Below are 27069 nucleotides of genomic sequence, written 5' to 3' on the forward strand. Positions count from 1 at the left end.
CGTTAAAATCCAACCCGCTAAGGGACCTCGGAGCTAATTACGGCACCGCAAAATTGCGGTGCCGTAATTAGCGCCTTCCCCATTCCCATAGAGCCCTATGGGGCAGAAATGGGAATGGGGAAGGGCAATGGCGGAAAGGGGATTTACCGCCCCTCCAACCTTGGAATGGGGCAGTAAATCCCCTTTCCGCCAAGGCGGTGCCGGTATTTTACCGGCATGAGCCATGGCGCTAATAGCGCCATGGCTCACCGCCTACCGGGTAATGAGGCCCAAAGACCTATCGGATGTCGGATGCAAGGAAACAACTAGAGGAGCTATGGCGCTTCTAAGATTAATTGAAGAGCAGCGTCTTCAGTTTCTTTTTAAAATTCTCAATGGCACTAATCTTTCTAAGTTCGTCTGGGAGAGCATTCCAAGCCATGGGGCCACCAGAAAAAGAAAGCACCCTTCTTTATTTGAGAAAGCAAGCATCTCGGCTCCCTGAGCTGCTGTGTATTGTTGGATCTGAGTGTTCTGGCATAAGCTTTAATAGACAGTACTACCTCGCTCAGACAAGTGGGATCCATGCCTTGGAGGCATTAATGTACTATAACCAGCAAGCAAAAATGAGCCCTTGTTTCGATAGGTTACCATTGTAGATCTCTTCTGGTTTTTGTTACATGGTCTCTTCTTCTAAGCCCAACAATCGCTCTCACAGTGCTATTTTGAATGACCTGGAGTCTAGCATATTCTGAATTTTAATGCCCACAAGTAGGCTGCTGCAATAGTCAATATTAAACCCAATAATAACTATATCTATTGCCTTATAATTTGCCCTTGAAATATAGGGCAGAATTTGACTAAGCAGCTTTATGCAGTATGCTGCGGTTGATACTAAACTGCTCACATGGGCCTTCATGTTTAAGTGTTGGTCCAAGTAAATTCCCAGTGTTTTGACTTCTGTTTTCGTTACCAGATCATAACCAGCTACTTTAAACAGTGTATAGTTTTCTCCAAGCATTTCAATCTTTTTTGTTATGCCCACTACCATGAGTTCAGTCTTCTTTTTGTTTAGGGTGAGACCATTCTCCACCATCCAAGTATGAATCCTGTCATACACGTCATTCAGCCTTGTGGTGTCCTTATCGTAATCATCGGAGAGTGGGATGACACACTGAGTGTCATCCGCATAGTTAGTAAAATCTATACCTTTGTTATCCAGGAGCTCAAAAAGAGGGACAGTGAAAACATTGTACAGAGAGGGCGACAAGCACGCTCCCTGAGGAACTCCGAACTCAAAGGCCCTTGGTTCTGATTCAGCTAGATCACTACAAACCCTGCATAGTCTATTTCTAAGAAAGGAATCTATCCATGCTACAGTGGCTTCCGAGAATGCCCCCACCTCTTCAAACTGGTGAGAAGCAATGTATGATTCTGACATAGTTTCTGCTTTGCATTAGTAAGCATGTCTTAGATCATCACCTCACTAGGGGAGCCAGCTCCACTTGGTAGAATTAGCAACATTAGGCAAACAGGCACTGCCTGAGCTGTGTGGGACCCGTAGTCGGAGTAGAAACTGCTGACCTGCTAAAAATGTAACTGGCACTGTCTACTGAATGTTCCAATGTTTACTCTCCAAGGTGTGAGTAGCCCACCGATTGTTTCCATACTCTATGGTGAGAAGCCTTGATTGCCCGTTGGAACACTGTATACTGTTGCCTTTGTTCGATTCATGACCCACCCCCCTACACAAAAGAACCTTGGTGCATTACTGTGTAAAAACCCTGTAAGCCCAGGAAGGGGAGTTGATGCACCATACACAGTTCCTTCATTGGTTTTGTGTTCTGTCTTGTGGATTGTCTGTATGCTGCTTTGCTGACTGCCATTAAAGATGCTTACCAATCTACCAGAAGAGTCTGTGGGTTACTTGCCAATAAAACCTTGACAAGGAAGCAAATGGATCAGGCGAGATTTACATGCTCATCTTAAATGGCCCTGGGGCACTGTCACAAAACAGGCTACCCACTCTCAAGTAAACATTAGAAAGATTCAGGGAGTCATTCATACCAGAGTGAGCGATGTCTGGCAGGTGAATGTCCAGCTGCCTACGCTCGAAAGAGGTTGTGCATTATTATGATCTTTTATGCTTGTTCATTGACTTGACATGCAGTCCCATGCCTTGATGGAGTGAAGAATGTGTTCCCTTCTTAGGCAAACCGGGTGAAAAGTCAAAATCAACACAAATGTATTCCTACTGAGGAAGTATGAGAAGAGGATTTGAGGTGGGTCAGACATGCATGGTCGGATGCCCTGAGGATCGCTTTGTCTGAGCAACAATGGATGCGCAGGGACATGCAGGGAGGTGGAGCTTCTGTTGAGGCGTATTCAGCCGCAAATAGCTTATAAGCAATAAGGGAGGACAGTAAAAATAAAGGCCCTGATTCAGACAGGTGTTGGCACTGCAACCAGGAAGGTTCCATGCTGGCTCACATGCTACGTGAGGTTGTCTGAGGTTGCTGATTTTTGGAGAGAAACACTGCAAAGGATGGATATGGTACTGGGTAGAAAGTTAGGTCACTATCCGGAGCCAGTGTTCCTGCTAGTACTGGGATGTGGGGAGGGTGGATGGTGGAAGCAGAGGACATCAGAGATGGTTATGCAGAGCACTGCTGACTAACACTAAACTGTAATATGTGATTTTATTGCTGACAAAACATCTAAATACATGTACAACGACACATTAATAACTTCAAAAAATAACGACATACCTGTTACATACCTGTTACATCGCCCATATTATCTACATGCAGATGTATATATCTACTATTTCTACAGTCTGTGACTGCCATCTTATGGACCTTTTAAGAATTGCAATCCTGGTTGTGTATCTTTTAAATGTCTTTTGAATTTTACCATATTACTTACTACCTACTTTTGCCTTCCTAATACCCTTTATGGGGGGGGGACACCCCCTGACTCCCGGGTCCACTTATATCTGTCTTTCCTCTTTTTTGTCCACCCCTTTATATTTTTTTTTACTGAAGTCTATTTGTTTTTTTTCCTCCCACTTAAACCCAAACCTGCAATACTATATTATTGGAAACCTGGCACTGTTTTTTATCTGCTTCATTTTTTCATTTCGTTATTTTTACCCCTTTATTTATGTTTTCCTGTAATGTAATCACTGGTTACCCCACTAAAAAGACCCTAAAAGGTATTTAAAAAAATGGAAAAACCTTGCCTTACCTCCTGGTGTCCTCAGTCCAATGTCTATAAACTTGAGAGCAGGACCGAAAAAGCAGCTGATATCAAAGTTCCGTTCATCAAAAATCTTCAGCCCGAAGTAGGTAAATGGTAGTCCCCTGTAGTAGTGCGCGTCGGTGTGCACTCCTTTGGTATGATGTGCAGCATTGAGGATGTGCGTTATGCCTAGCGCTCGAAGGTTGTCTATGTCCATTGCTGCCAGCCTGTTAAAATAGAGCACATGTTGGGGTAAATTATGTGATGTTTTTTGGAGATCATAGCATCCCAAACTCACTATTCAAACTAACCTTCTCTGCTATACTTAAAGGTAGAAACCATCAATGAATGACCTGAGTGAGATGCAGAACTAGAGATGTGGGGCATGTGTACCATTCCACATTACATCAAATGTAGTTTTAAATGTGTCAAGCTATTCGGTTCATGCCTCATATTGCTTAAACACCAGTTCAAAATATATCCCAATCCAAGTGACCAAAAGGACAGAAAGATTTATGTTTGTTCATTTCTAATGTCTTCATATGCAGAGTTGGAGGCGTCAAAGTGTGTGACAGAGTGTCCTGTGACTGCTTGAACTCTACCTTGCCACTCTTGCTGCTAGCTGCACTTCCCAATATCTCTGTGCTAGGGAGGACTTGGTTTTCTGCTGCTTTGGTTTGGAGGTGCTCTGCTGCTCTGTGCTCTGTGCCTGGTCTCACACCTAAGAGGCAACCTCTATCTATAAAATCACACAACGGGTCCTTTAGCGCGTGTCAGAGTGTGTGACAGAGTGTCCTGTGTCTTGTGGTGCGGGCCACGAGCTGCAGGAGACCAATGTTCCCTCTAAGCTTTGCGTATGTGCGCTTGCCCAGCTTCCTTCTGGATGCCGCTCAGAAGAATTTTAACAGCGCACAGAGACCATTCTCACCTATTCAAAATGTTTTAATAAGGCACAAACCATGGCAATTACCTGAAATGTTATTTCTCTTAAAATAAGCAACTAGTCTTGATATTCTGCTCATTTACATCTGCAAACCATAAACAGCTAAAATCCCTAACAGCAAATAGACACAAAAGAGGTTTAACAACTAATATGAAAAACTGCTCCATGAACAGAAGAATCTAACCAAGATATGCCTACACACATTAACCAAATAATGTTTCCTCCCCACCCATGACTCCTAAACTTGACTACCACACTTTCACTTTATGACTCTAACATCTGCCCAAGAACACATTAAGATGCTACCTGACCACCTGACTCTTCCTCTCTTGGCTCTGCGAAAGATTAGCAGGCATGTAGCTATATCCACTTGTTTTCAGTTTGTTGGAAATGAATAACGTTCACGCACCAGAATTTCTGTTACTCATTGTGCCTTACCAAAGGCGTCACCCGCAATATATATTCTAACTACGAGCTCAAATATCAGATACTAACTGTAAGTAAGCAGCCTACTCGGATGTGTAACCTTATCCCATATATTCTTCTTTGTACATATGTCACACAAGAGCTTTGAATGGCCCCCTTAGTTAACACATTATAACACTCAAATATTAATGTGCCCTTTGAGGATTTTGAGAAGACTAATGTGATGCTAAGCAACTGTTACTTTATCATTGATATCATTACCCTATAAGTGGAGAGCAACAATGCAATATCATTTACTTTGCTTGCAAGGGATAATGAGTATGGACTAATCCTGTAATTACTCGTCCATAGTATCAGGGCACTGGCTATTGAGACAGGAGAATGCTTTTCACACAAACTGCACTGTTTCCAAGTGTTCAGAGTTCCCTTGGGCATAGACCGTTACACATTATATGATAACTCGCTGCTATACAAAAACGCTTTCAATGAGCACTTGTGTAATCCTACACAATGATATGAGGGTGGTGTATGTTGCAAACAATCCTGTATGCACTGCAAAAGAATTGTGTACATGTAGAGTTATGACATTCTTAAAATTCACATAATATGTTGAGGCATTAAATATGCCTTGCTTGCAAAGTATTGTGGGTCTGCAAATATCCCAGTGGATGTTTACTGCTACAATTCCGTCACTTTTTACAGTGCTCCCTCAACTAGTATTGGAGGCTAGCACAGGGACCAGGGAAGGGTATGGGTGAAACAACACAGGTCATCACTTCTTGCGTGTGATGAACAAAGCAGCACATTTCAAAAACCAAGGCAGATGTTTCAGCAGTACACTGAAGGAAATGTGTTGTTTGTTTGCTAAAGGATAGGAAATTATAGTACCCGTCTAGACTGTTCTATGTTATATTTCCACATTTGAAAGACCGAACAACAAAATGGCCCTATTTACGACCCAGGCGGTAAGTGAAAAACGATGCCGGTAAATGATTACCGGCATCGTTTTCCGCTAGGTCCGATCATGACCCGTGACCGTTAACTACGATGCCATTAGCGGCATCGTAGTTAACGCTGCCGTTAACTGCACCAAGGATGCGCGCACGCGACCTGCCACACCGTAAATACCGGCATGGCGCAAAGCTACGCGAATGACGACCCAAGCGGACATGCACCTAACGCCATCACCCAGCCCGTTAAGTATCTTACCGCCATGGTGCTAATTACGCCATCGCGAACCAACCGTAAAGGGCCTTGTGCAGTGAATCCAGCTGCCACAGGTGCACAGAATCAGCACAGGTGGAGGCAATACAGACTCAGGAAGTACAAAAGGAGCACACCCCACCCCTTCCCACACCCAGTCACACTCCACAATGATTCCAATAGGACTAGCAATGTTGGGGCTGGAGGACCTGATAGCAATGCAAGTGCTACAACTTCAACTACAACAACAACAACAATAACAACAACAGGCTGCACAGAGGAGACGCAGGAGGAGAAGGAGGGCAAGGCAGGGCCAGCAAGCCCCACCAGCACAGCCAGTGGCACCACGCAGGCAGCCCACAATCCCATGCATCAGAGCCAGTCCATTCAACCTCACCGCTGAGCAGATCCACACCCTGTACCGTTTGGACCGGGACACCATCACCGCCATCGTAGACATGACACACAACGACATTGTCAGCATGATAGAAACACCAACCGCCATCCCACCCCTACTGAAGGTAGTGTCTGTACTCCACTTCCTGGCCACAGGCACCTACCAGCACACAGTGGGACACTTGCATGGCATTTCACAACCATTATTCTCACGTACACTGATCCAAGTGCTCGATGCCCTCCTCAAGCACACAGACGACTACATCTCCTTACCACGGTCTGCCCAGGAGATTGCAAACACCAAGGTGGGTTTCCATGCACTAGCCGGCATACCTGGTTGCATTGGTGCCATCGACTGCACCCATGTGGAACTGGTGGTCCCACATGCCATGGAGGTACCGTACCGCAACCGTAAACTGTTTCACTCAATCAACGTGCAAATGGTCTGTGACTCCAACTGGATCATCACACATTGCTGTGCCCGATTCCCAGGAGCAACCCATGATTCAATGGTCCTTCGGAACTCCACAATACCACGCTACATGGAGCGACATGCAGGGCCAAGATCCTGGCTACTCGGTGAGTCTCATGTCATGACCATGGAAATGTGAAGTGGGTAGGTGAACGACGTACCAATGCATACTCCACCTGGCTGAAAGGGGGGGGAATGATGCATACTCCACCTGGCTGAAAGGGGGGGGGAATGATGCATACTCCACCTGGCTGAAAGGGGGGGGAATGATGCATACTTCACCTGGCTGGAAGGGGGGGGGGGAATGATGCATACTCCACCTGGCTGAAAGGGGGGGGGTGATGCATACTCCACCTGGCTGTGAGTAGCAGAGACAACGGAGCCAGATCATACCCTAAAGCAGCACAAACTTCAGATGACACCCCTAAACCTAATGCCCGATGTATGCAGCCATACCACGTGAATGAAGGTGTGTCCCAACTATGACACAACCATCTGCAAGTGCATTGTACCAATTCACACCACATTGACTTCAACGAAATGCACCTACATGCACGTCACCAAACACCATCAACTGAAAGGCCTGTCCCCCATAACTGCGCACGAAGGAGGCACATGACGGACAGAAACATCAACACACCATCACACAGACAGCAAGGCCCACAAAATGTCCCTATCAACATCAGTATTGCTCACTGGGGTCATGATGAGGCTGACAGCAATGTTGCAATGATGTGAGCGTTGACATCACAGGACACGTGCCAGGCCACCAAAACAAACGGCATGAACGAACACAGTGGATGGGCACTCACAAGGCACTTGACCCCCCTGCATACATTGGTTGATGGCATGCACAACAGTCCATAAGAGCCATGAGCATATACCGGTCGCATAGTGTGAATCAATTAGTGCATTTAAAAGAGGTCCGAAGTAACAGTTGGATGCAAGCCATGGTGGCACGTCATGTTTTGAAATAGATGTCATGACTGACACATACATACTCGCCCACATACAGGTGATGCAGGCTATCCCCTGAAGAGGTGGCTCCTTACACCAGTCCGGAACCCACAGAACCAGCACGAGGAGGACTTCAACTGTGCACATACACGTACCCGTGTGGTGATTGAGCAGGCATTCAGCCTTTTGAAGGCACGGTTTCGCTGCCTCAGCAGGTCTGGTGGGGCACTCCTGTACCGCCATGAGAAGGTGGCAAAGATCGTCATGGCATGTGTCATGCTACACAATATGTGCGTCAGACGAAATGTGCCCCTGCCCCCTGACACAGAACTGCAACCACCTGACGATGAGGATGATGAGGGTGGGGATGGGGCAGCACCTCATGGAGGCAGCGATGCACAGGAGGGGCGTGAAATGCGTAGTACTCTGATCAACCAATTATTCTAGCACACAGGGATGGGGGGTGTCACCTGGAGATGACGATTGTGGCACTGTGTGCGTCTGTTATATGGACACTGGGGACTGTTTACCAATAAATCACACATACGCAATGAGCAATGTCCACACATGTGATTTGTGCAAATAGGAAAAGTGTATTGAAAAAGTGATTTTCTTGAACACACCCACTCCCGCCTCCCCCCTGAACTCCCCAACACACCCACTCCCCCCTTCCCCCTCCCCCCTGAACTCCCCAACACACCCACTCCCCCCTCCCCCTGAACTCCCCAACACACCCACTCCCCCCTCCCCCTGAACTCCCCAACACACCCACTCCCTCCTCCCGCTCCCCCCTGAACTCCCCAACACACCCACTCCCCTCTCCCCCTCCCCCCTGAACTCCCCAACACACCCACTCCCCCCTCACCCCTCCCCCCTGGAATCCCTACAAAGGTGTGAGAAAGTCTGTGATGCAGTGTCTGATGTTGGATTTCTCCACTGTGCGGCCACTATTGGCAGCCCCCTCCCCTGGCCCCCGGGGCACCCCTGCCTGTGCTACGCAGGTTCCTGCCCGATCGGCGGATGGTGCTGCTTGGTGTCGAACTGGCACCCGAGGAGGTTCCTGCCTGCTCATTTGGACGCATGTCCCGAATTGTCTGAACTAGTTCAGAGATGACGTGCCGCACTGCGGCGAGTTCTGCGCAGATGTCCTTTGTGGAGGACTCTATAGCAGCCTTCACTGTCTCCGCGCCTTTCTCCATTGCTGTCCTTGCCCCCCCACATTCGGCAACATGCTCAGTAAGGAGCGAGGAGAGTTGCTGCTGCCGGGTGACGATCTCCTCCAGCATTTGTTAGTTTCTCTGGCCCATGGATAATGGCAGTGGTATTTCCATTGGGCTGCTCACCTCCTGCGCCGAGGATGGAGAGCCTGGAGGATTGTGGTGTTGGCACTGTTGTCCTGGCCCTCTTGGCAGGTGTGGAGGCAGTGGTGTCCTCATCCTCAAGGTCGGAATTTGCGCCTGTGGTGGAGCAAAGGAGGGAAAGTGTTATTGATGGGTCTGCAGACATTGGGCGGGCATTGTGATGACTGACATCTTATCAGTTAGTACATGCGGCACATTTGAGGCAGGGGCATACAGGTTGTCTCCCTTTTGTGTGGAAGTAGCATGGAGGTATGTGGGTGCCTGCAGTTAGGGTGTGCATACTGCATGTGTACAGGGTGGAGATCGGATGTGTCTGTGGGCAGTCTCCTGCTGATGTGTTGCATTTACACTATAGGGCAACATTGTACTTCACATGAATGGACTTTGGTGACTTTTGCATGGCTTGATTTGAGCCACCTACCTGCATCGCCTGATGTCGGGGCTCCTCTCTCCATTCCTCCTACTCCTTCTATGCTCTCCATGCCAATTGTGGAGGCACAGATTTCCTCCCAGGGCTGCAATTTAATTGGGGACTCCGATCCTCCCCCGGTTGCCGTGCCCAGGTTCCTGTTTGCCGATAGGATGTTCCTGACGCGGAGCCGGAGATCGTCCCACCGCTTGCGGCACTGTCTCACATTGCGGGGTACTGTTCCCACAGCACTAACCCACTGAGCTACTAGGGCCCATATGGCCTTCTTCTTTGCTATGGCTGGTCTGGTCATTTGATTTGAGAATACCACTGCGGCATTCTCCTGGAGGGTCTCCGCAAGCATGTTAAGCTCCTCCCTGGTGAAACGGTCTTGCCGCTAGCGGTCACAGGCTTTTTTAACAACTTTAGGCATTTTCTTGCAGGAAGAAGGTTGCTGATGGTATTTGCCGGGTCTCAGGCTCGGATGTCCACTGGTTGCGTACGATGCCAATGGATTGTGTTTTTAAAGATGGCCACCGTGCTCTTTCCCGTTCCACCGCTATGAACGGTGGTCGTGGGTGGCGGTAGTGCACCTTGCGTGGCATACGATGCCGGTAGGTGTCGTTTTGGGGGCATTAACGCCATGGCGCAGTTTACATTACCGGCATGGCGTAATGCTTGTGCACGATGGGTCGTAATGTCCTGCTTTTTACGGCTTTGACCCAGCACGTAAACGTTAGTTATGCCATGCCGGTAATGTCGTATACTTACCGCCTGGGTCGTAATGAGGGCCAATGTTTTTTTCGTGGCTTTTTGTGTTGGTTTTAAAATGCCAAAATATCACATACTGCCCCTGCAAGTTGGTCCCTTCCACACCCCCACCGTCTCCCGCTGGTTGTCTAATGAGGGGTTTTAACCCCCGAATACCTTATTTCAACACCCCCTTCCCAGCATAACACACACACATACTCCCCACACATACGTGCACGCACACGCACACGCACACGCACATGCACACACACACACACACACACACTTGTGTTTGGCAGGGGTGTGACAGTTTGATTTAGAAAGACCGCTCTGTGAGGTCACAGAACGGTCTTTCTCAATCAATCTTTTTATCCCCAGTAAAGTGAACACCGACTATACAACAGCACCTACTTTTTCTTTCCATGCTCAGCTGCTGAGGGCTTTTCAATATGTCCATGTGTTCTGTGTGTATCGTCTCTAGCATCTCCGTGCATCTTATTTAACTGGTAACAAAGAATTACAGAAGAGGGATCCATAGTTACATAAGAAGGCACTCAATCAGTAGTATCTCTGATGAATTGATGCTATCAACTTAAAAGGCACATAGATGTGATTTTCTTCAGCAGAGATTCATAATAAAACTCAGTAAGGCTCTTGTTTGAATTTGATCCAGGCTGTGATGCGGGAGGGTGGGCAAAACTATAGACTTTATTATGTGCCCTGTAATTTCACTCCTTATGTCAGGGGTACAAGCAGGGCTCCAATTAGATTTTGCTCCCTACCTGGAGTCAAATGATTTCTGAGGGAGTAAAAAAGTAATTAGCTTTGCCAATGGGGATACTTTTTGTGCATTAAAAGATGTTCCGGAGTCCAGCACTGAGTCCCAGTCTGATCCAGTCTTGCCTTGGTTCTTTGTTTGTGAGGAGCTGCAGCGACGTTTGGCAAATTAAACACTGTTTCTTTAACAGAACTCTTTTTGCTACTTAAACCGGATCTCAGCGCGGAGCGTGGCGTGGAGTCCGGCACTGAGTCCCAGTCTGCTCCAATCTGCTGCGGTCAGCGCAAGACCATGCCGGAGGTCAAAACTGGCCCGGTGACTTGCCACAAGACTTTACAGTAGCACAGACGGGTAAACCCCTGGACGCTTGCACAATAGGCTGCTTCTGTGAAAGGTAAGCTCACAGCTCTCAGCTCATAGCACACAGCTTGTTCCATTGACTGTTCTTAACACCGAAAATATTGAATTAACGGTGTCAAACGGCTCAAATTAGTCAGCTGTACAAGAGCTTTTACCTTCTGTTCCTGAAAGTACTGAAAATGCTTTGTGGCCCAATGTCACTCTGATTAGATTGATTCATCCGCTCACACTCAACACTCTTGAGCCACTCACTGAATCATTTCCTATTTTGATTTCCGGAAACTCTGAAACGCCACTTAGCACGGATTCCGTGGACGTTTTTTTTTCTCCTTTTGACGTTCTAATAAGTGCGGCAAGTGTGGATGTAAGTGTGGATGTAGGCCCTGCGAACCCTAAAAGCCAAGTCCACTTAGCTTGCCAGACAAATGAAACCATCGCTTTGCAATGTGAAGGGAAGAGGCAACACATTTCTTCGATCATTACCGGTGTGGATGCAGGCATTTTAAGTAATCCCCTAACAGACGCTCGTACAAAACTCATTGAAACATCAAACAGCTCCAGATAAGCTGACATGGATGATCATATTGTCGATCCTGTCTTAAATGTTATAAAGGAACCTGACATGCAATGAGAATCTTTAAATTCTCCTGAGTACGAGAAACATGGGCTGGAATTAATAAAGAATACTTCGAAATCCAACCTCGATCGACAAACTGCTGAAACCAACTCTGAGCTGGAGAGGTGTCATGGGCTTCTTATCACTGATGCATCCAACCATGCTCGGGATGCCAAAAGAAATTAGATCAACTGCGAAGATCTTGCATCTACAAGTCTACGTACAGATATATCAGTGGTCGCCCACAATGTCTCAAATACTGCTCTATTTACTAGACTTGAAGTATTGAAAGGAAATGCCAGTACTCCGCATCCTACAAATTTCAGAGCAGAATCCTACAGAACTGCACCCAAACAAGTGTTTGACCACACTTCATCGAATGGTGACCAAAGTCAATTGTCGTCAAACACATCTACTGCTCGGCCTACTGGCCACACTGAGTCTGGTTCACGGTCTAGTTTATCAGCTGCTGCATCAAACCAGATCCATAATAATGTTTTGGCGTTGTCGTGACTTGCAATGATTCCCTTCGTAAAACTCTATGAAGCCCTAAATGAGACCATACGTGATCAAGGAGCAATGCTCCTAAATTTGACAAAGAAAATTGACCAATTTGAATCACTCAACGTCATTCTTCAAAATCAAATACAAAATGAAGCTAAATTGACGGCTCGTTGGCAGTGGAGGCTGACGGATCTTGCGGCACGCCATCACTGTCCAAAGGATAATCTAACTGAAGGACTTCACGAGGCAGTGAAGTGGATGAGACATAATGTCAATGTCCCAACTAATAGACCTCATTGCAATTGCTCAGACAAACCTCTGATGCAGTTCTCTAAGAGGGGATAGAAGACATTATTGTCAAGCCAAAACTCTAAATCATCTACAGATGCCGCACAACAAAAACTTCCTACTGCCACAAAGACGTCCCTGGCATCCAATAATGAACAAAGCCACTCTGCTATTCATTTACCATTGCCTAATCAAATTTCTGTGTCCACTTCAAGTGACTCTGAAGGCCCTCCAGTACTTGGATCATCTGGACCTGGGCGTGTTGACGCTGATGTGCTGTTCTGTCCAACCAATAACGACACATACATCAATATCAAAGATGTAAATGTCTTACCTGCGGAACCTTTTACTTCTTTTGGAATCTTTTCAGGAACCGCAAAGACTGCCGAAATGGTTGTGAAAAAAATCTCAAAGGTTTCTGCTAAGGAAACGGCTGCTAAAGAGAGTAAGAGTCAAAAATCAACATACAAAGGAAACAAGAAGTCTACCGGCCAGAATGCAGAGTCCTTTATCAGGAACTTGTCGACTCCTCCTCAGTCTAGTCTATTCAATCGGCCTTTGCAACAAACTGCGACAAATGCGCCTTTACTTGAAAAAAACAAACTTGTCCGGAATCGTGCAAACTCACACGGAAACCCTTCGAATAAACGAAGAAGAATACTCTCTGATGAGTCTTCAGTTCATTCTTCGCCCATGTCCTCAGAGATCAATCTGTGTAATTTATCAACATATTCCCATTGCGAAGACGTACAGAATGACTCTTTACTATCTGGCAACGAACTCCCGTCTGTTTCTGCCGCACCCATTTTATCAACATTACCACGCGACATTCTGTCAATGTGCCCTAAAAAAAAATGTGAGTGCAATTAAGGAACAAAGTAGTAATGGACGTGAGGCGGCTGTTCGATTTCAGTGTCCTATTGAATCCAACCTTAATCCGAAATTTACTGCAACTCAACGCAATAACCGGACCCACTATATTTCACGTGTGCATCTGATGAGGAGCTCTGACCAACTACATCAAATCTGGAAATTAAGGCTTCACAATATACAAACTGATGACACTGAAGTCAATTTAAATTGTACAAATGTCATAAAGTTATTTAAGTGTGTCCCGTCCTTGCAGACTATCCAATCTGATGACATAAAAATCGTTGAGTATGCAACAGAAAAATCATCTGATCAAGTTCTTTTACATATTCAATCTGCAGTAGTAATTAATACCATTCTGAAAGCAACTGATGAATTGTTATCTTTCGGGTTCAAAATTCTTTTAGAACCTGATCTTGGAACTCAATCCGTGATTAAATCTAATTGGGTGTCCCATACTACCAATGTAGACAGTGTGTCTACTTTGAGGAAAGCACTGCAGACAGACTTATCGAAACAACAAAATGGTCTCCATCATGTAAATAAGGAGTATAACAAGGCAACTGCTTCCAGCAGACAATATTCGCCACAATAGGATTCCGTCCAATCGCAAGAACAAGCTTGTGAAATTCTTTCCTGAAACACCCGTGGATTCATGCACTTATTCAATGATTTCAACATTCCACTGGAGAAAGTGTTTGTTATCTGCCTACAAGAAACATGGTTGCGTAATGCACCCACGAGCGATGATTTCACAACTTTTTTGAATCCTGCAAAAAAAAAATGCTACTGGATGTCCTGTTTCAGGTTTAATAACCATGATAAAACAATCTCAAGCGTGAGCTTTCATGGAACCAGTCAACCCAAATCCATTCTTACAAGGTACAATTATCTATACGAAAGATCTAACCAAGATCCCATGTAAGTACATACTCATTATAAATGGATATTGGAACCCTGTAATGATTAATACCAAGACCTTCATGACAACGGCAACACGATTAATAGATCATGCAATGCTGACCTAAGAAAATCTTTCAGTCATATGCTGTGGAGATTTGAATACGTCCTGGTTTGAACGTGATACCTCCTCCAGAATTTACAAATGCATCCCAGAAGATGCCCTCACGTTCAGAGCAAAGACCTGGCTCTCCGCAATGACAACAAAAAACTACATGATGTTGAATGGGCATGTGAAAGGGGATTTGCCCACTAAAAAAACTTGGCGGCGGGATGAAACCCATAGGATTCTCGATTATATTTGGGTCTCACGGAACTTCATTGAAAAAGTTTCTGAATTACAAGTTGTCCCCACAACGCACAGTGACCATAATCTACTGCAAATGACTTGCCTACTCGACATGGTCCCATTTACACAAAAATATCAGAGACTTGTTGCAATCAATGCTCGTGGAAATTGTCTACGCCTAAATGGGCCACACATCTATCAGTTGAATAAGCTGTTCTCAAACCTTGACCATATACAAGGTACAGACTATGAACCTTTGCTAATTGGCTTTACCATCTCTACATCTGGTTTACGCACTTCGATGCAACCACATAAGCATTTATATAGTAAAGTTATCCACGATGCAAATACTGAAAAGAAGAAACTGAATCTTCTGAACATCTACTAATTCATTGTATAGGCACTTGCGACCAACGAACCAAACATCTTGGGAACTTTCTGCTTCTGCCTTTAAATAATGACCTTGATGCCTGGTGGTCTCTTGTAGTTTCCGGAAACAACATAAAACTTATTTGTGCAGTGGTCAATTATATGGACTCTATTTTAGTGATCTAACCTAAATGAAACATCTATGGGCCGTGAGACATTTAAATCAAAGCCCAATATTTGTTATGATCATAATTGACCTGATGGTGATGGTGAAGTGGAATTTCAATCATCTTTATTCATCTTTTGGGAGATGGGTTTTAAGCTAAAGTTTTGAAACATGTGATAAAGTAGAAAAGTGAATGTATGAAACAAAAGTTGAATTCTTATGACTTAAACTGAAGTCTGTTTCAATAAAAAATTAAAATTTAAAAATAGAAGATGTTCTTTCACATAAAAAATCCCTCTTGAGATCGGCATTAATAGAGTTCCTTTTGGTCACTAATTCAAAAAAATATTAGTGGAGCTTTGTGGGTTGAAGCAATGATATGTGCAGTATCTTGGGTGGCAGGGATTATCGAGTAGTAAGCAGGAACCACTCCTGAGCCAGATATGTACAAAAGGTAGGCATGCCTTATTGTTCCAGTTACAGGAAGGAAGATGAGTAAGGAGAGGAGGTAACAAGCTTCTAGTCCCACTGGTTCTCTGTCTCTTTCCCTCTTTCCCCACTAACAGTCATTTCTGGAACCTAGGTAACACCTCACTCACTATATATACATATATAATATACCTCTCCCTTGCCAGGTGCTAGGCCACTACAATATTACAATATATTAATTGTTTCTCGTTTTTGTTAGGCACATTTGTTTAGGGAGTAAAAATGGATGCTGCATATGATCATCATATTCTGAGGAGATGTTCTTTTAATGCAATTATTATCCTTACACATTATTTGAAACATGTTCTCCTGGCCCTTGAATTACTTTATTAAAGTGGGACTTGAATTCCAATCAGCATGTTTTTTGACACACTGCTTTTAATTGCCATTAATCCATCTGCACATGTATTCTTTCTGAATTTCTTGACAGCCACATCCGTTATGACACGAGATATTTGTTTTTTGGAATACACGTGACATGAGTGATTTTACAGTGACATAAAACATACATTTTTCTCTGCATAGAAGTACTTTTGCAAGATACTTTGGCAGATGTTGAGGTCTTGGACAGGTTGATGAGTTTTCTGCTTAATCACATATGACATATTTTATTTAAGCCTGTGTGTCAATGTGTTTGGAAAAAGTGTCTTAAGATTTGTAAAGAATTGCTGTGTCTGGAAAGAAGACATTCCTTTCCAAACTCTTTTCTGCGATGGTAGTCCACTAAATATGCTTGCTCACAAAGTGGCTTACCTCATTAGTCAGTTGTGCACATAGAAAATAATGTGCGCACAACAGCCAACCAGTTCCGCACATAGAAAAAAAATAATTAGAGGGAACATTGCAGGAGACCGTTCTTTTTTATCAACTTAGGTAATCATTCACCTTCCTTGCTTCTACTTTGCAACATTGTTTCATTATGGCACACTTCTGAGCGCTGCTGTCAAAAACACACGGACAGCAAAGAAGAGAAATGCTAAGGTCTGTGATGGTAAAAAGCAGAGTAAGACTGTGAATGTTCTGAATATGCCTCTTTTACAATCAGAGATCACAGGTTTTTCTGCTTCAAAATCCACTTCTAAAGCTCGTCACTCGTCTATACTAATAAATTATTCCCCTGACCAGTCTTTGTCGCATGCAATTGACAACACCAACTCCATGTAAAAAGTGGTCGTAAAAATAAAATGTGCTTCCTTGGGCGGTGAACAGGTCCTATCCGAAACAAAACTGCGAGGATGACGTCATCGATATTGACCTGTCCAACTCGCCTGACTTGGCCCCTTTTGCTTCTTTTTCAGGGTCATTGGACAGCAATGAGTCCTGCAGCCAAAGCAATGTGTCCATCTTAGACATAACAGAGTGCGGGAGTAGAAATTCATTTAAAAACCGCATCAATGTAATTGTTTCAAAAATCGGAGCACGGACTGCCTTCCTAGTGTCTGTAGTGAAGGCGCAACGTGAAGCTAAAACAATCCTGGCACAAGTGTTGGAAATCGTTTCTGTCCTGGCCAAAAAAGAGACAGTCCCAACAGAGCAACATAAAGCAACAAAAAATCTGGCAAAAACACACAGCGAGAATGTTAACACCTCCCAAAATTGCACGATTAACCAGCTCGCCAATATTACATTGTACCCTCTCGAAACAAATCTACTAAAGCTACCCCTGAGGGGTGGGACTACGAGGAATTCTATATTGCTCCCCACATGGAATAAAAAATGCCTTAAAAAATAAACAACAATCTTGGGACCTAGAGTCACATTGCCAGAGCCAAAAGGAAGACGAAAGAGCTGTGAGACTGAAACAACTAGGCTTTCATCTTTCAAATAAGGAATGCTCTCTCAAATACACCCTAGTGGAAAAGAGCACACCTGACGGTACTACCCTACAGGCATTTCTACATGGCCCAATTAAGAATGGGGGGAAAAGACTGTACGAGGATCAAACACACCACGCTGGACCACAAATCAAGAAAGTAGACAACAAACATTCCAGCACACTGGTGCAAAATCAGTTTTATTTGCAAAAAGCCTTAACTGACTCTAGGACCAAACAAACATGCAGAAATCAGAAGAAAAACTGCAAACCGGTCACCAACAGGCACATCGGCCATCGATTTAACCATTATTGCGCCAAATGCTTTCAAAGACTTGGGCAAGTGGATTATCCTTGAGGAGATCCACCCTACTGCCACTAGTCAAGTTCTGAATAGGACTCACCGAATAGGACTCACCTTTTGGCTATTTTTCAGCAACTACCATACTTCGATATAATTAATCAGTATTGAATTACCGGAGTGGAATAGTTCCATAAACTGGGCACTGGTTGAACTCGATTCTCCACCGATGGTTGCCCTGTTGAAGACCCATGCTGACTTATTTACCCATTTGGGTTTCTCCCTGATAGCATGTAGAAAGGTAAAAAGAAGTCTTAAAGGCACCCATGAGCAAGAGACACTTCACAAGGATCACTCTGACTCTCCAATCTTGGAAAGAGAGGCACTTAGAGCCCTCCGAGTCTGAAGTGCCAGAGTTAGTGAGTGTGTGCCTGATGTTGAATACTGGTTGCCTGAGCGCCCTCAAAACGGGGCAACCTAACCTATCGCACCCACTAAACGACACGACTGGATATCATGGAATACTAAGGAATTTCGCTCTTTTCTGGCACACCCTGTGGGAAAAAATCTACTAGAGGCTGTGGATGTCTTCATTCTACAAGAAACCTGGTGCACTAAACCAATTATCATCGATTGGTTTCCACATCCTCTCTCACAAAGCAATCCCCCCTAAAAAAGGGCAGGCTGGCGGAGGTCTGGCCATTGGGGTTAAGTCATACCTAAATTTGTCTCAGTTTCCACACTTTTCAAATTCACCATATGTGATGATGGGTGTTTTACACTCTTCTACCACTAAATCAGAAAGGACGTTAATTATTAATCTTTACGACCCTTGGGTGGATCTCAGATGAAAACGATTCAAGGGATTTTGGAAAATTCTATTTGCAAATGGTTTGAAACCTCCCCTGCAGAATTTTTGTGATTGCTGGTGATTTTATTAAAAGGGAGCTACACCTAGCGACCATGTTAGGATCACCCGCCTTCAGCTCCTGGCATCAATTAATAGACCATTTTGACTTGCTGTTTCTTAACTTTATCCCTACTGGCCCACAATCGACCAACTATACTTGGACAAATGGTATTGTTAGATCTCATATTGACTATGTTTTAACAAACTCGGCTCTGAAGACCTGCTGTAGCCCCATCAAGGTTACGCATAATAGGTTGAGTGATCATGTGCTTCTTGGCTGGTCAATGGACGCGGCATGCCAGTCTACACAACTTTTCAGAAAAATTGACCTTATTGCTAACTTTCAAGGCAATCGCCTACATTGGTCAGCCAAAAACATTCAATTTAAAAACGAGATTTTATCTCGTGACCAACCAACTCTGGTAAAAGCCTTGAGCTCGCAGACTGGGACATTGGTAAAATGATTATCATCAAAACACAGTCTTTGCCAATAAAGAATTGGAAAAGCAGTAATAATAACATTATCAAAAATAACGCTCCTTTCAATTCTATCATAGATAACAAAAAACGCATGTTTCAAAAGGAATGCGCTGCAATCAGAGCCAATTCTGAGCTGAATAACCAGGAAAAACAAAAAGCTCTTATAAATTCGACTACCAAATTACGAAAACTGGTTCAAACTACATAAGTCCTCTATTAGAGGCTCTAATTGGCAAAGACTGTTCCATTGCTTAAAAACGTATAATGCGAGCAAATTTTGGTCATGTTACAACAACTTTCTTAAAGCGTTATCTCCATTTAAATTGAATCCCATATCTCAGGAGACATGGTCTAGACAAAATCAGGAGTTATATTACATCAATAGCTAAATTTGTATCTGATACCTTGATCCATGGGTATAGATAGTGCTGACAGAAGTAATCATGACACAGTGCTTTTCTAATTCAGATTTCCAAGAGGAAAACCTACTTAGATTAATTTGTGAAAATAAAGTTTCTTGGGCCCCTGGCCCAGATGGCATACCTAATATAGTTTTTAAGGACGGGCCGGAGCTATGGGCAAAAATACTGAAATCTCCCTTTATGCATATAGAGCAGTCTGACATTATTCCGGAAAGTTGGCAAAGATCGATATTGGTTCCAATTTTTAAAAAAGGTAATCCACTAGAGCCATCAAATTGCCACCTTTTGGCTATGATGGACTCTAGCCAAAAGATATTTGCCAACATTATCCTAGATAAACTCACCACCTGGCTAGAGGACAGAAAACTCCTCAGCATTTTCCAAACAGTTTTTAGAAAAACCTTCAGTACGAATACTAATTTCACTACACTCAATTTCCTTGCTGCAGAATACAAATATAAGAAGGGGTCTAATCTTTTCTGCTGTCACGTGGACTTCACCAAGGCCTTCGACCTCATCTCTAGACCTAAACTTTGGGTATCATTGAAGCAATGCAGAATAGACCCAACTCTGCTTTATTTTATTCAGCGATTATATTCGAGCACCTCTATTTCCATACGGCTTAGCTCTGAAGGATATCATTCTAACTACTAGCAAACAAACTGGGGCCTAAAGCAGGGATGCGTATTGGGCCCTATTCTGTACAACTCCTACACTGCCGATCTAGAGCCTAATTTGCATCATGTCTGTTATTTTCCTCCGCAGATTAACAGTACAAAGATCATCAGCTTGTCATACGCTGATGATGTCTTACTCTTTGACCAAACTCGAATCGGTTTACAACGTTCAATCACTGCGCTTGCGGCTCATGCTAAGGAACATTACATGGTAATCAATAAACCAAAGACGAAAACGATGTGCCTTGGAGGGGTTCCTTCAGTCAGAGAACCATATAAATGGAGTATAGCTAAAACCGTACTGGAAAACACACAGAAATGTATTTACCTGGGCTTCCCTGTTAAAATTCATCTATCTCCCTCCTATTATGAGACGCTTGTAAAGGAGAAAATCTGGAAAAAATGGCTCATGATAAAGAACTATATAGAGCACCGTGGCGGCCATAACATTGAGAGGTTTGTCGAGATATATAAAAGGAGTATTATTCCTTCAACAATTTATGCACTCAAAGTACTCCGAGCAGCGCAAGTGGGTTGGTTAGGGAAGCTTAAGACAAAATTACCGTGGTCCACAATCAATCTCCCTAAGGCTGTACCAGTCGAGGCACTAAGGCTCGAAATACGGCCTACCATCTCTTAGCACACTGTGATGCATTCGAAGAGTTTTTATCTATGCTAAACTGCATACACTTGATTGCAGTTCAAATGCATTGTTACAGCTCTTGGGAGAAGGCTTGGATGACAAGTGTAACAATTAATTTATAGAGGATCTAAGAACCTTTACTAAAAACCATCTAGTAAATCTGGGCATTGAACTAGATTTTTGACGACAGCCCTGATTATGAAAGGATAATAAAACTTAAAACTCAACAGTGGGATATTGCCTCGAATATCGATAAATTGCATAACTACAAAAGGTATAAACAATACTCATACCAGAGCTTTCCGGGAAATAGACTGCATAGCACCTAACTAAAATTTGTAGCATTGAATTAAAGAAATGTATTATGAATCTCCGTTTCAACATCCTCCCCACTAAAGAATATGTAAGTTCATGGCATGTCTCTACGCCACAAGATCTTTCTTGTAGACTCTGTCAGACAGAAGTTGAAACATGTTGTCATGTTCTTACTACTTGTCTGGTTAGGAAAGATTGTTACTTGGGAGGATACAGGGGATACGTCAGTTGCATAGACAACATACGCAACAACCAATTTTGGTCAACACTGTTTGGGGCCCAATCTGTGGTGATCATTGCAGCCGCTTTTGCAATATGGAATCTCGCTCTAAAGAAAATCGAGTCCCTGATGAAATTAGATTTTATACAGCAATCATGAAGAACTATTTATTGTTAAGCAATCTACTTCTATATATGGCTGAAAACATGTCATTGTAAATCTTTCACTATTTTATGACAAAGTGTATCCATTTTAAATTGTCATTTGTTTTTGATATAAAGAAATGTGCTTAAAGTTTTGTAATTAAACTAAATTCACAATAAAAATAAAATAAAAAAAAACATATGCAGGGTTAGTAACAGATTTCCACTGGGTCACACACAATTCTTGGGCATTGTTGTAGCAACAAAAACATGTCCAACGCAAATGTATCTAAGGCAATCATCTCTATATGTACTCAATAGCTATAAACCATAATATTAACATTTTAACTATTTGGAAAACTGTAGACAAATAATGTTCCATCTATTATAGAATAGTTAATTTCTGATTCCATAAAGGTTCTGACATACTGAGAATTGGAGACTGGATCAATGGCCTGGTATCTCAGGCTATATTGGAAAATTTAATCTGCACACCCACAGACCATCTGGGTTGCTCCCAAAATATCTGGGCCACATATTTACTTCTGTATATTGACTGACTTGTATTCTCTTCATTATGGTATCCTCTCTGTTTAAGTTGTCTTCAATGTCGGTAAAGTAATATAATGATGTGCTTTCATATTTTTCATACTTTTATAGTCAATCTCTTTAAGTTGATCATCTAAATTGCTATTTTTCATTTATCTCTTTATTTGTATTGCTTTTCAATAAATTCAAGTCAAAACATTACATATAATCACATGAGAGATCATGAACAAATAGTTGGAAAGTAGGGACAAACAATGTTTAAAACATTTATATAACCAGTGTAGTGTAATGCTTTACCAACATGCTATCACATTATTTAAATTCCTATGTATTTCTATTTAATGGATCAGTTAAGTTACACTAACATCAAGTGCTCACAGAAAAGTCCCAAAAGAAAAAAGAAACAAGAAGATGCTGAAGACGTGAACATCAACATAGCTTGTGAACAGTGAGGAGGAAACTTACCATTAGTCCCTTTCTAAACCGTTTCTAGCCTGAGACTTCTTTGATGTCCCTGAGTAGGCTGTTCCATAATTTACTCCTGCCACCATGCCAGATTTCCTAAACGCCCTGGCTTTCTGGAACCTGGAAACTTGGATTGACAGATGCAAAGCTGAACTAGGCGGTCTGTCTGAATTGTGACATGCAAACTGTTTTTTTCCAGATATGTAGGGGCTGACCCATACAGGGTTTTGTGTATCAATGTTAGAATCTTAAAATCGATTCTGGCCTGAATAAGGAGCAAGTGCAGTTTCTGATGCAGACAGGTTATATGATCCCAATAGCCACTGTTGTAAACAACACGGACAGCATATTTTGCAGCCTTTGAAGGTAGATAATATGATATTTGTTTATAACCAGGTAGACACTGTTGCAATAGTCCAACATGGCACCTAAAATAGCCCTAGCTACAAAGGCACAGTTGGGTGCTGTGAAAAACCTGAAGGTGTCTCCCTGACTAGTCCCCGGGGGTCTGTCATCCAGGTGGCCAGGACACAGCCATCGCTATTGGATCCAGTTCCTGGGGGCGGACCAGTGAGGGAGGATCACCTGGATATGGGGTCCTGGGGTATGGAAGTGGGACACCAATGGGTGAGATGCGGTATCCCCCTTCTTATAACACCTTTTCCCCAACCTACTATGTAGGATGTTCAAACACTCTACCCCCCCTTTTCCGACACGAACACTTTTGCATATCACGAAGGACGACAGACTAACACCTGAACCATTCACCTGACATGTCCCAACACAAGGGTCAGGCAAAGTCAGGCAACTGACCAGAGCTGCACATACCTGACGGCCTTTTCCCTTCCCCACAGGGATAAAAGGTGGAGCACTAGAGCACAATACGAGCAAGGCAGACCGCACGTCGTGAGAGCTAATTCAGCACGACAGTTCAAGAGGAGGAGAAAGACGGCGCAAACCGAGAGGGTGACAAGGAGAGAAGCGACCTTGCCCTTTCCAACCAAGGCCCGTGAAATCTAAGTGGAAGGAATCGTAAGACAGCGAACAATAGCCAACGTGTTACACCGGTTAACGGTACACAGGACCCTCCGCTGCTGATAACCAAGCCGGGGAGAGAGGCTTGTCTACGTGGTAACAACCTTGACTTCAGAGAGAGGAAAAAAAGAAAAAAAACCAAGCAGTTAATCACAGCCGGTGAGTCGAGGGAGGAGCCGATAAGAAACTGAACTGTGTTGAACGAAAGTAGCAAGTGGCTAATTGAACTGTGAAAATACAAAGAACTATTGATACCAAAAGGGGGAAAACCAGCACCAGAGGAGTCGGGCACCACGTGGGTGCTCACTCTGGAAAACTCTGAGCGATTACCCGATTGTTGAAACTACCGTTACCAGAAGGCCCTAGGAAAGGCGAGAAATGGGTCAAAGTGGTTATACAGGGCTCCAGTAAAATCATCTGTACAGTCGAAAGTCTTTGACCGACAGATGATTGTGAAGCTAAAGGGAATATATCATGCATCATAAGAAATGATTGAGAAAATGTGCGATTGACAAAGTTGGCAAGAATGAACCTGAAGGAGGGATGCCGATAAACAGGGTGCAAAGTCTAAAGTCCCGATATACAGTGTGTTGACAAGAGTGAACCCGGCAGAGGGATGCCCACAGTGAACTGTTTAAAAAGACATTAAGATTTGTGAAGGTCACAGATGAAATTGAGTTGAAAACAGTAGTGAACTTGACGTAGGGAAGCTAAGATTCGAGAAGGGTCTGAGCCCGTAAGAGGGAGATGCAGGGGTGAAAAGGCATCACGCATCGTACAAGCAGAAAGGAACATTTTGTTTATTATTTCGAATCACATCAGGTCCTCGGAGGGAAGAGACTTTTTGTAGAAAAGAGACTTAAACACCGAAGGCCCTGATTGCTGAGAGCAGAACTGTTGGCTCATGCTGGGATAGCCCGAGTGTGTGGTGTGCTCAAAATCCTACCTTGTCCCATGCTGAAAATGTGGGGAAGGGAGACCCCGACTACCGCATCCTGACTTATTATTTGTGAACAGTTCCTTCTTTATAATGGACATTATCCCACACTTCTTTTTGTATTTAGCTTAAGGATCGGCAATAGGTTTTTTAGTATAGGCCCTTTTATTTGACACCTAATCTAGGTTTAGATTAGGCGTTTTTCCAACCTACCTTTCGATTTTAATAAACACTGTTGAACGGTGATCACTTCGGTTTGTCTTTACTATTGCCACCATGAGTTCCAGTGCAGACAACAGTGGACAACGTTGGCTATGAATCCTGAGGTGAAAGTTGATAGAGCTCACCCAGTCACTAATTTAAGAATTAATAGTCAGAGAGGAATCAAGAAAGACACCCAAAGACTACTTTAGTTGTCACTGCTACTGAGCAGTTGGACTTTGACAGGTCTATACATTCAGGAAATTCTTTCAGAAACACATGTGAACGAAGGATAAGTGTAAACTGAGTTTTAAAATGATTCAGTCCTAACCTGTTTGCAGACAAATGGGCCTCATCACAAGTTGGGCGGTAACGCCGGCGCTACTAGCGCCGGTGCTAATAGCCCTACCGCCAAACCCCCCGGCGCTATTAGCCCCGGATCACGGGTTTGGCGGAAGGGTTATTGCCCATTCCCCATTGGGCCCATTCGGGAATTCCTCATTCCCCATTGGGCCCAATGGGGAAAATTCGCGCTATTATAATAGCGCGAAATTTCGGCGGATTTCCCCCCAGCTTGGAGATGGGGGGAAAACTGCCAAACCCGTGATTTGCCGGACCCTTAAATGCGACGGTAATAGCGCTACCGCCGCATTTAAGTGTTACCGCCAAACTTCTGATGAGGCCGATTGACTCAGAGATATCAACTGCAATGTACTAAATCTTATATTTCACCCAAATCCTTATATTCAGATCATAATTATCAAAACATCTGACCAACTTAATAATAACCAAGATCATTTGGTCCTTTTCAACCTTTATTGGAACCCAGCAAGTCAGGCAGCACCTCGCTTTGTGGACACTGTGGACACTGTGATGTCTTGGGTAGATGAAATGTATCTAACCATGAACGAACCCCTGTTGATAGTTTGTGGTGACTTGAATATTGACTGCTTGAAATTAAGTCAAACGGAGGTCAAGGGTCACATTAATGGAACTAAACATACAAGACTTAGATATAAACAATAGCCTGAAGAAACTGACAATGGATATATTTACATGTTATATGGGCAAATGAAATCGGACACACTGGGGGCTAAGACTTGGCATAACGGGAACTTAAGTGAAACCCTGGATTACTTTTTTGTATCTAGTAACATGTTGCTGAGAGCGATGGCTTTGAAAGTAGTCTCCACTTAGGTTAGTGACCATGACCCAGTCATCGTTTCATGTGCTATGCCATGCAGACGGAAAATTACATCATGGAATCAAAGAGTCGAGCTAAAGACTGGAAGAAATAGACTGCAAATTAAGCCTCAAGAGGTCCCCCACTTAACTGATAACTTAGTGGCCTGGCAGGAGTTTGATGAATTGGGTGTGGAGTACGAGTATGTACTAACCCATTTCAGAGAACACCAATGCAAAATAAATAAGCCAAATTTTAAGCCTAAACGCACCTTTGATATAGAAGTTATAGAACAGAAACATCTCCTTTGCATGGATCTCAGAGGACTCTGGGCCTTACCACCGATTACTAGAAGCCAAATGATCAGAAAACTGAAGCAACAATATAAAAACTGGATTGCTTCCCATAGATCAGTAATGTATCGAAGAGATGCAGAACAAATGCCTTGCAAAACACCAGGAACTTGTGGCTGCTCTTGAATGGCAGGTAATCTACTAACTGCCCTTTCCAATCGAACCCAATACTCGAAAAACCAGTCAGTGACATATTTTGAGAACTTATTTGCTAAGGATGACCAACTGGAGGATGAGCCACAGAGTGAACAACAAAGTCATTGGGGTATTTTTTGCCATAGAGAAGAAATCCTATCCTTAACAATGAAAGCGAGTAAGCCTCGTCCTCCGGGGCTAGATAGCGTGACAAACAAATTGCTAAAAGCTGCCCCGCATGCGTGGGATGATTGTTGTCAAGCTTTCTTTCAGATGATAGTTTTGAAGTGTAGGGTTCCGATTTCTTGGAAGCGAGCGGTGGTGGTCCCGATCTTCAAGAGGGGCGATGAGCGGATCCTAAAAACTACCACCCTATCGCCCTTCTTGATGCCTTGAGCAAGATCTTTGCGACTGTCCTACTGAGGGGGCTGAACAAGTGGGTGAACGAGGCAGAGGCTTTCG

At 43.7% G+C, this 27069-nt stretch overlaps 1 protein-coding gene and 1 long non-coding RNA gene across 3 annotated transcripts in view; one reads left to right on the forward strand and one right to left on the reverse strand.

Moving 5' to 3' along the window:
* LOC138472679 (uncharacterized) overlaps positions 1-27069 on the reverse strand; it is a 99835-nt gene that overhangs the window by 15731 nt on the left and 57035 nt on the right. The window contains exon 2 of the mRNA XM_069610971.1: positions 3226-3446. Coding sequence (XP_069467072.1) covers positions 3226-3446 — 221 coding nt within the window. The remainder of the gene's footprint in view (positions 1-3225; positions 3447-27069) is intronic.
* LOC138472680 (uncharacterized) overlaps positions 1-27069 on the forward strand; it is a 243716-nt gene that overhangs the window by 10733 nt on the left and 205914 nt on the right. The window lies entirely within an intron of this gene.

The sequence above is a fragment of the Ambystoma mexicanum genome, chromosome 8 (genome assembly GCF_040938575.1).
Source record: "Ambystoma mexicanum isolate Mex_15411 chromosome 8, UKY_AmexF1_1, whole genome shotgun sequence".
Classification (NCBI taxonomy): Eukaryota; Metazoa; Chordata; class Amphibia; order Caudata; family Ambystomatidae; genus Ambystoma; species Ambystoma mexicanum.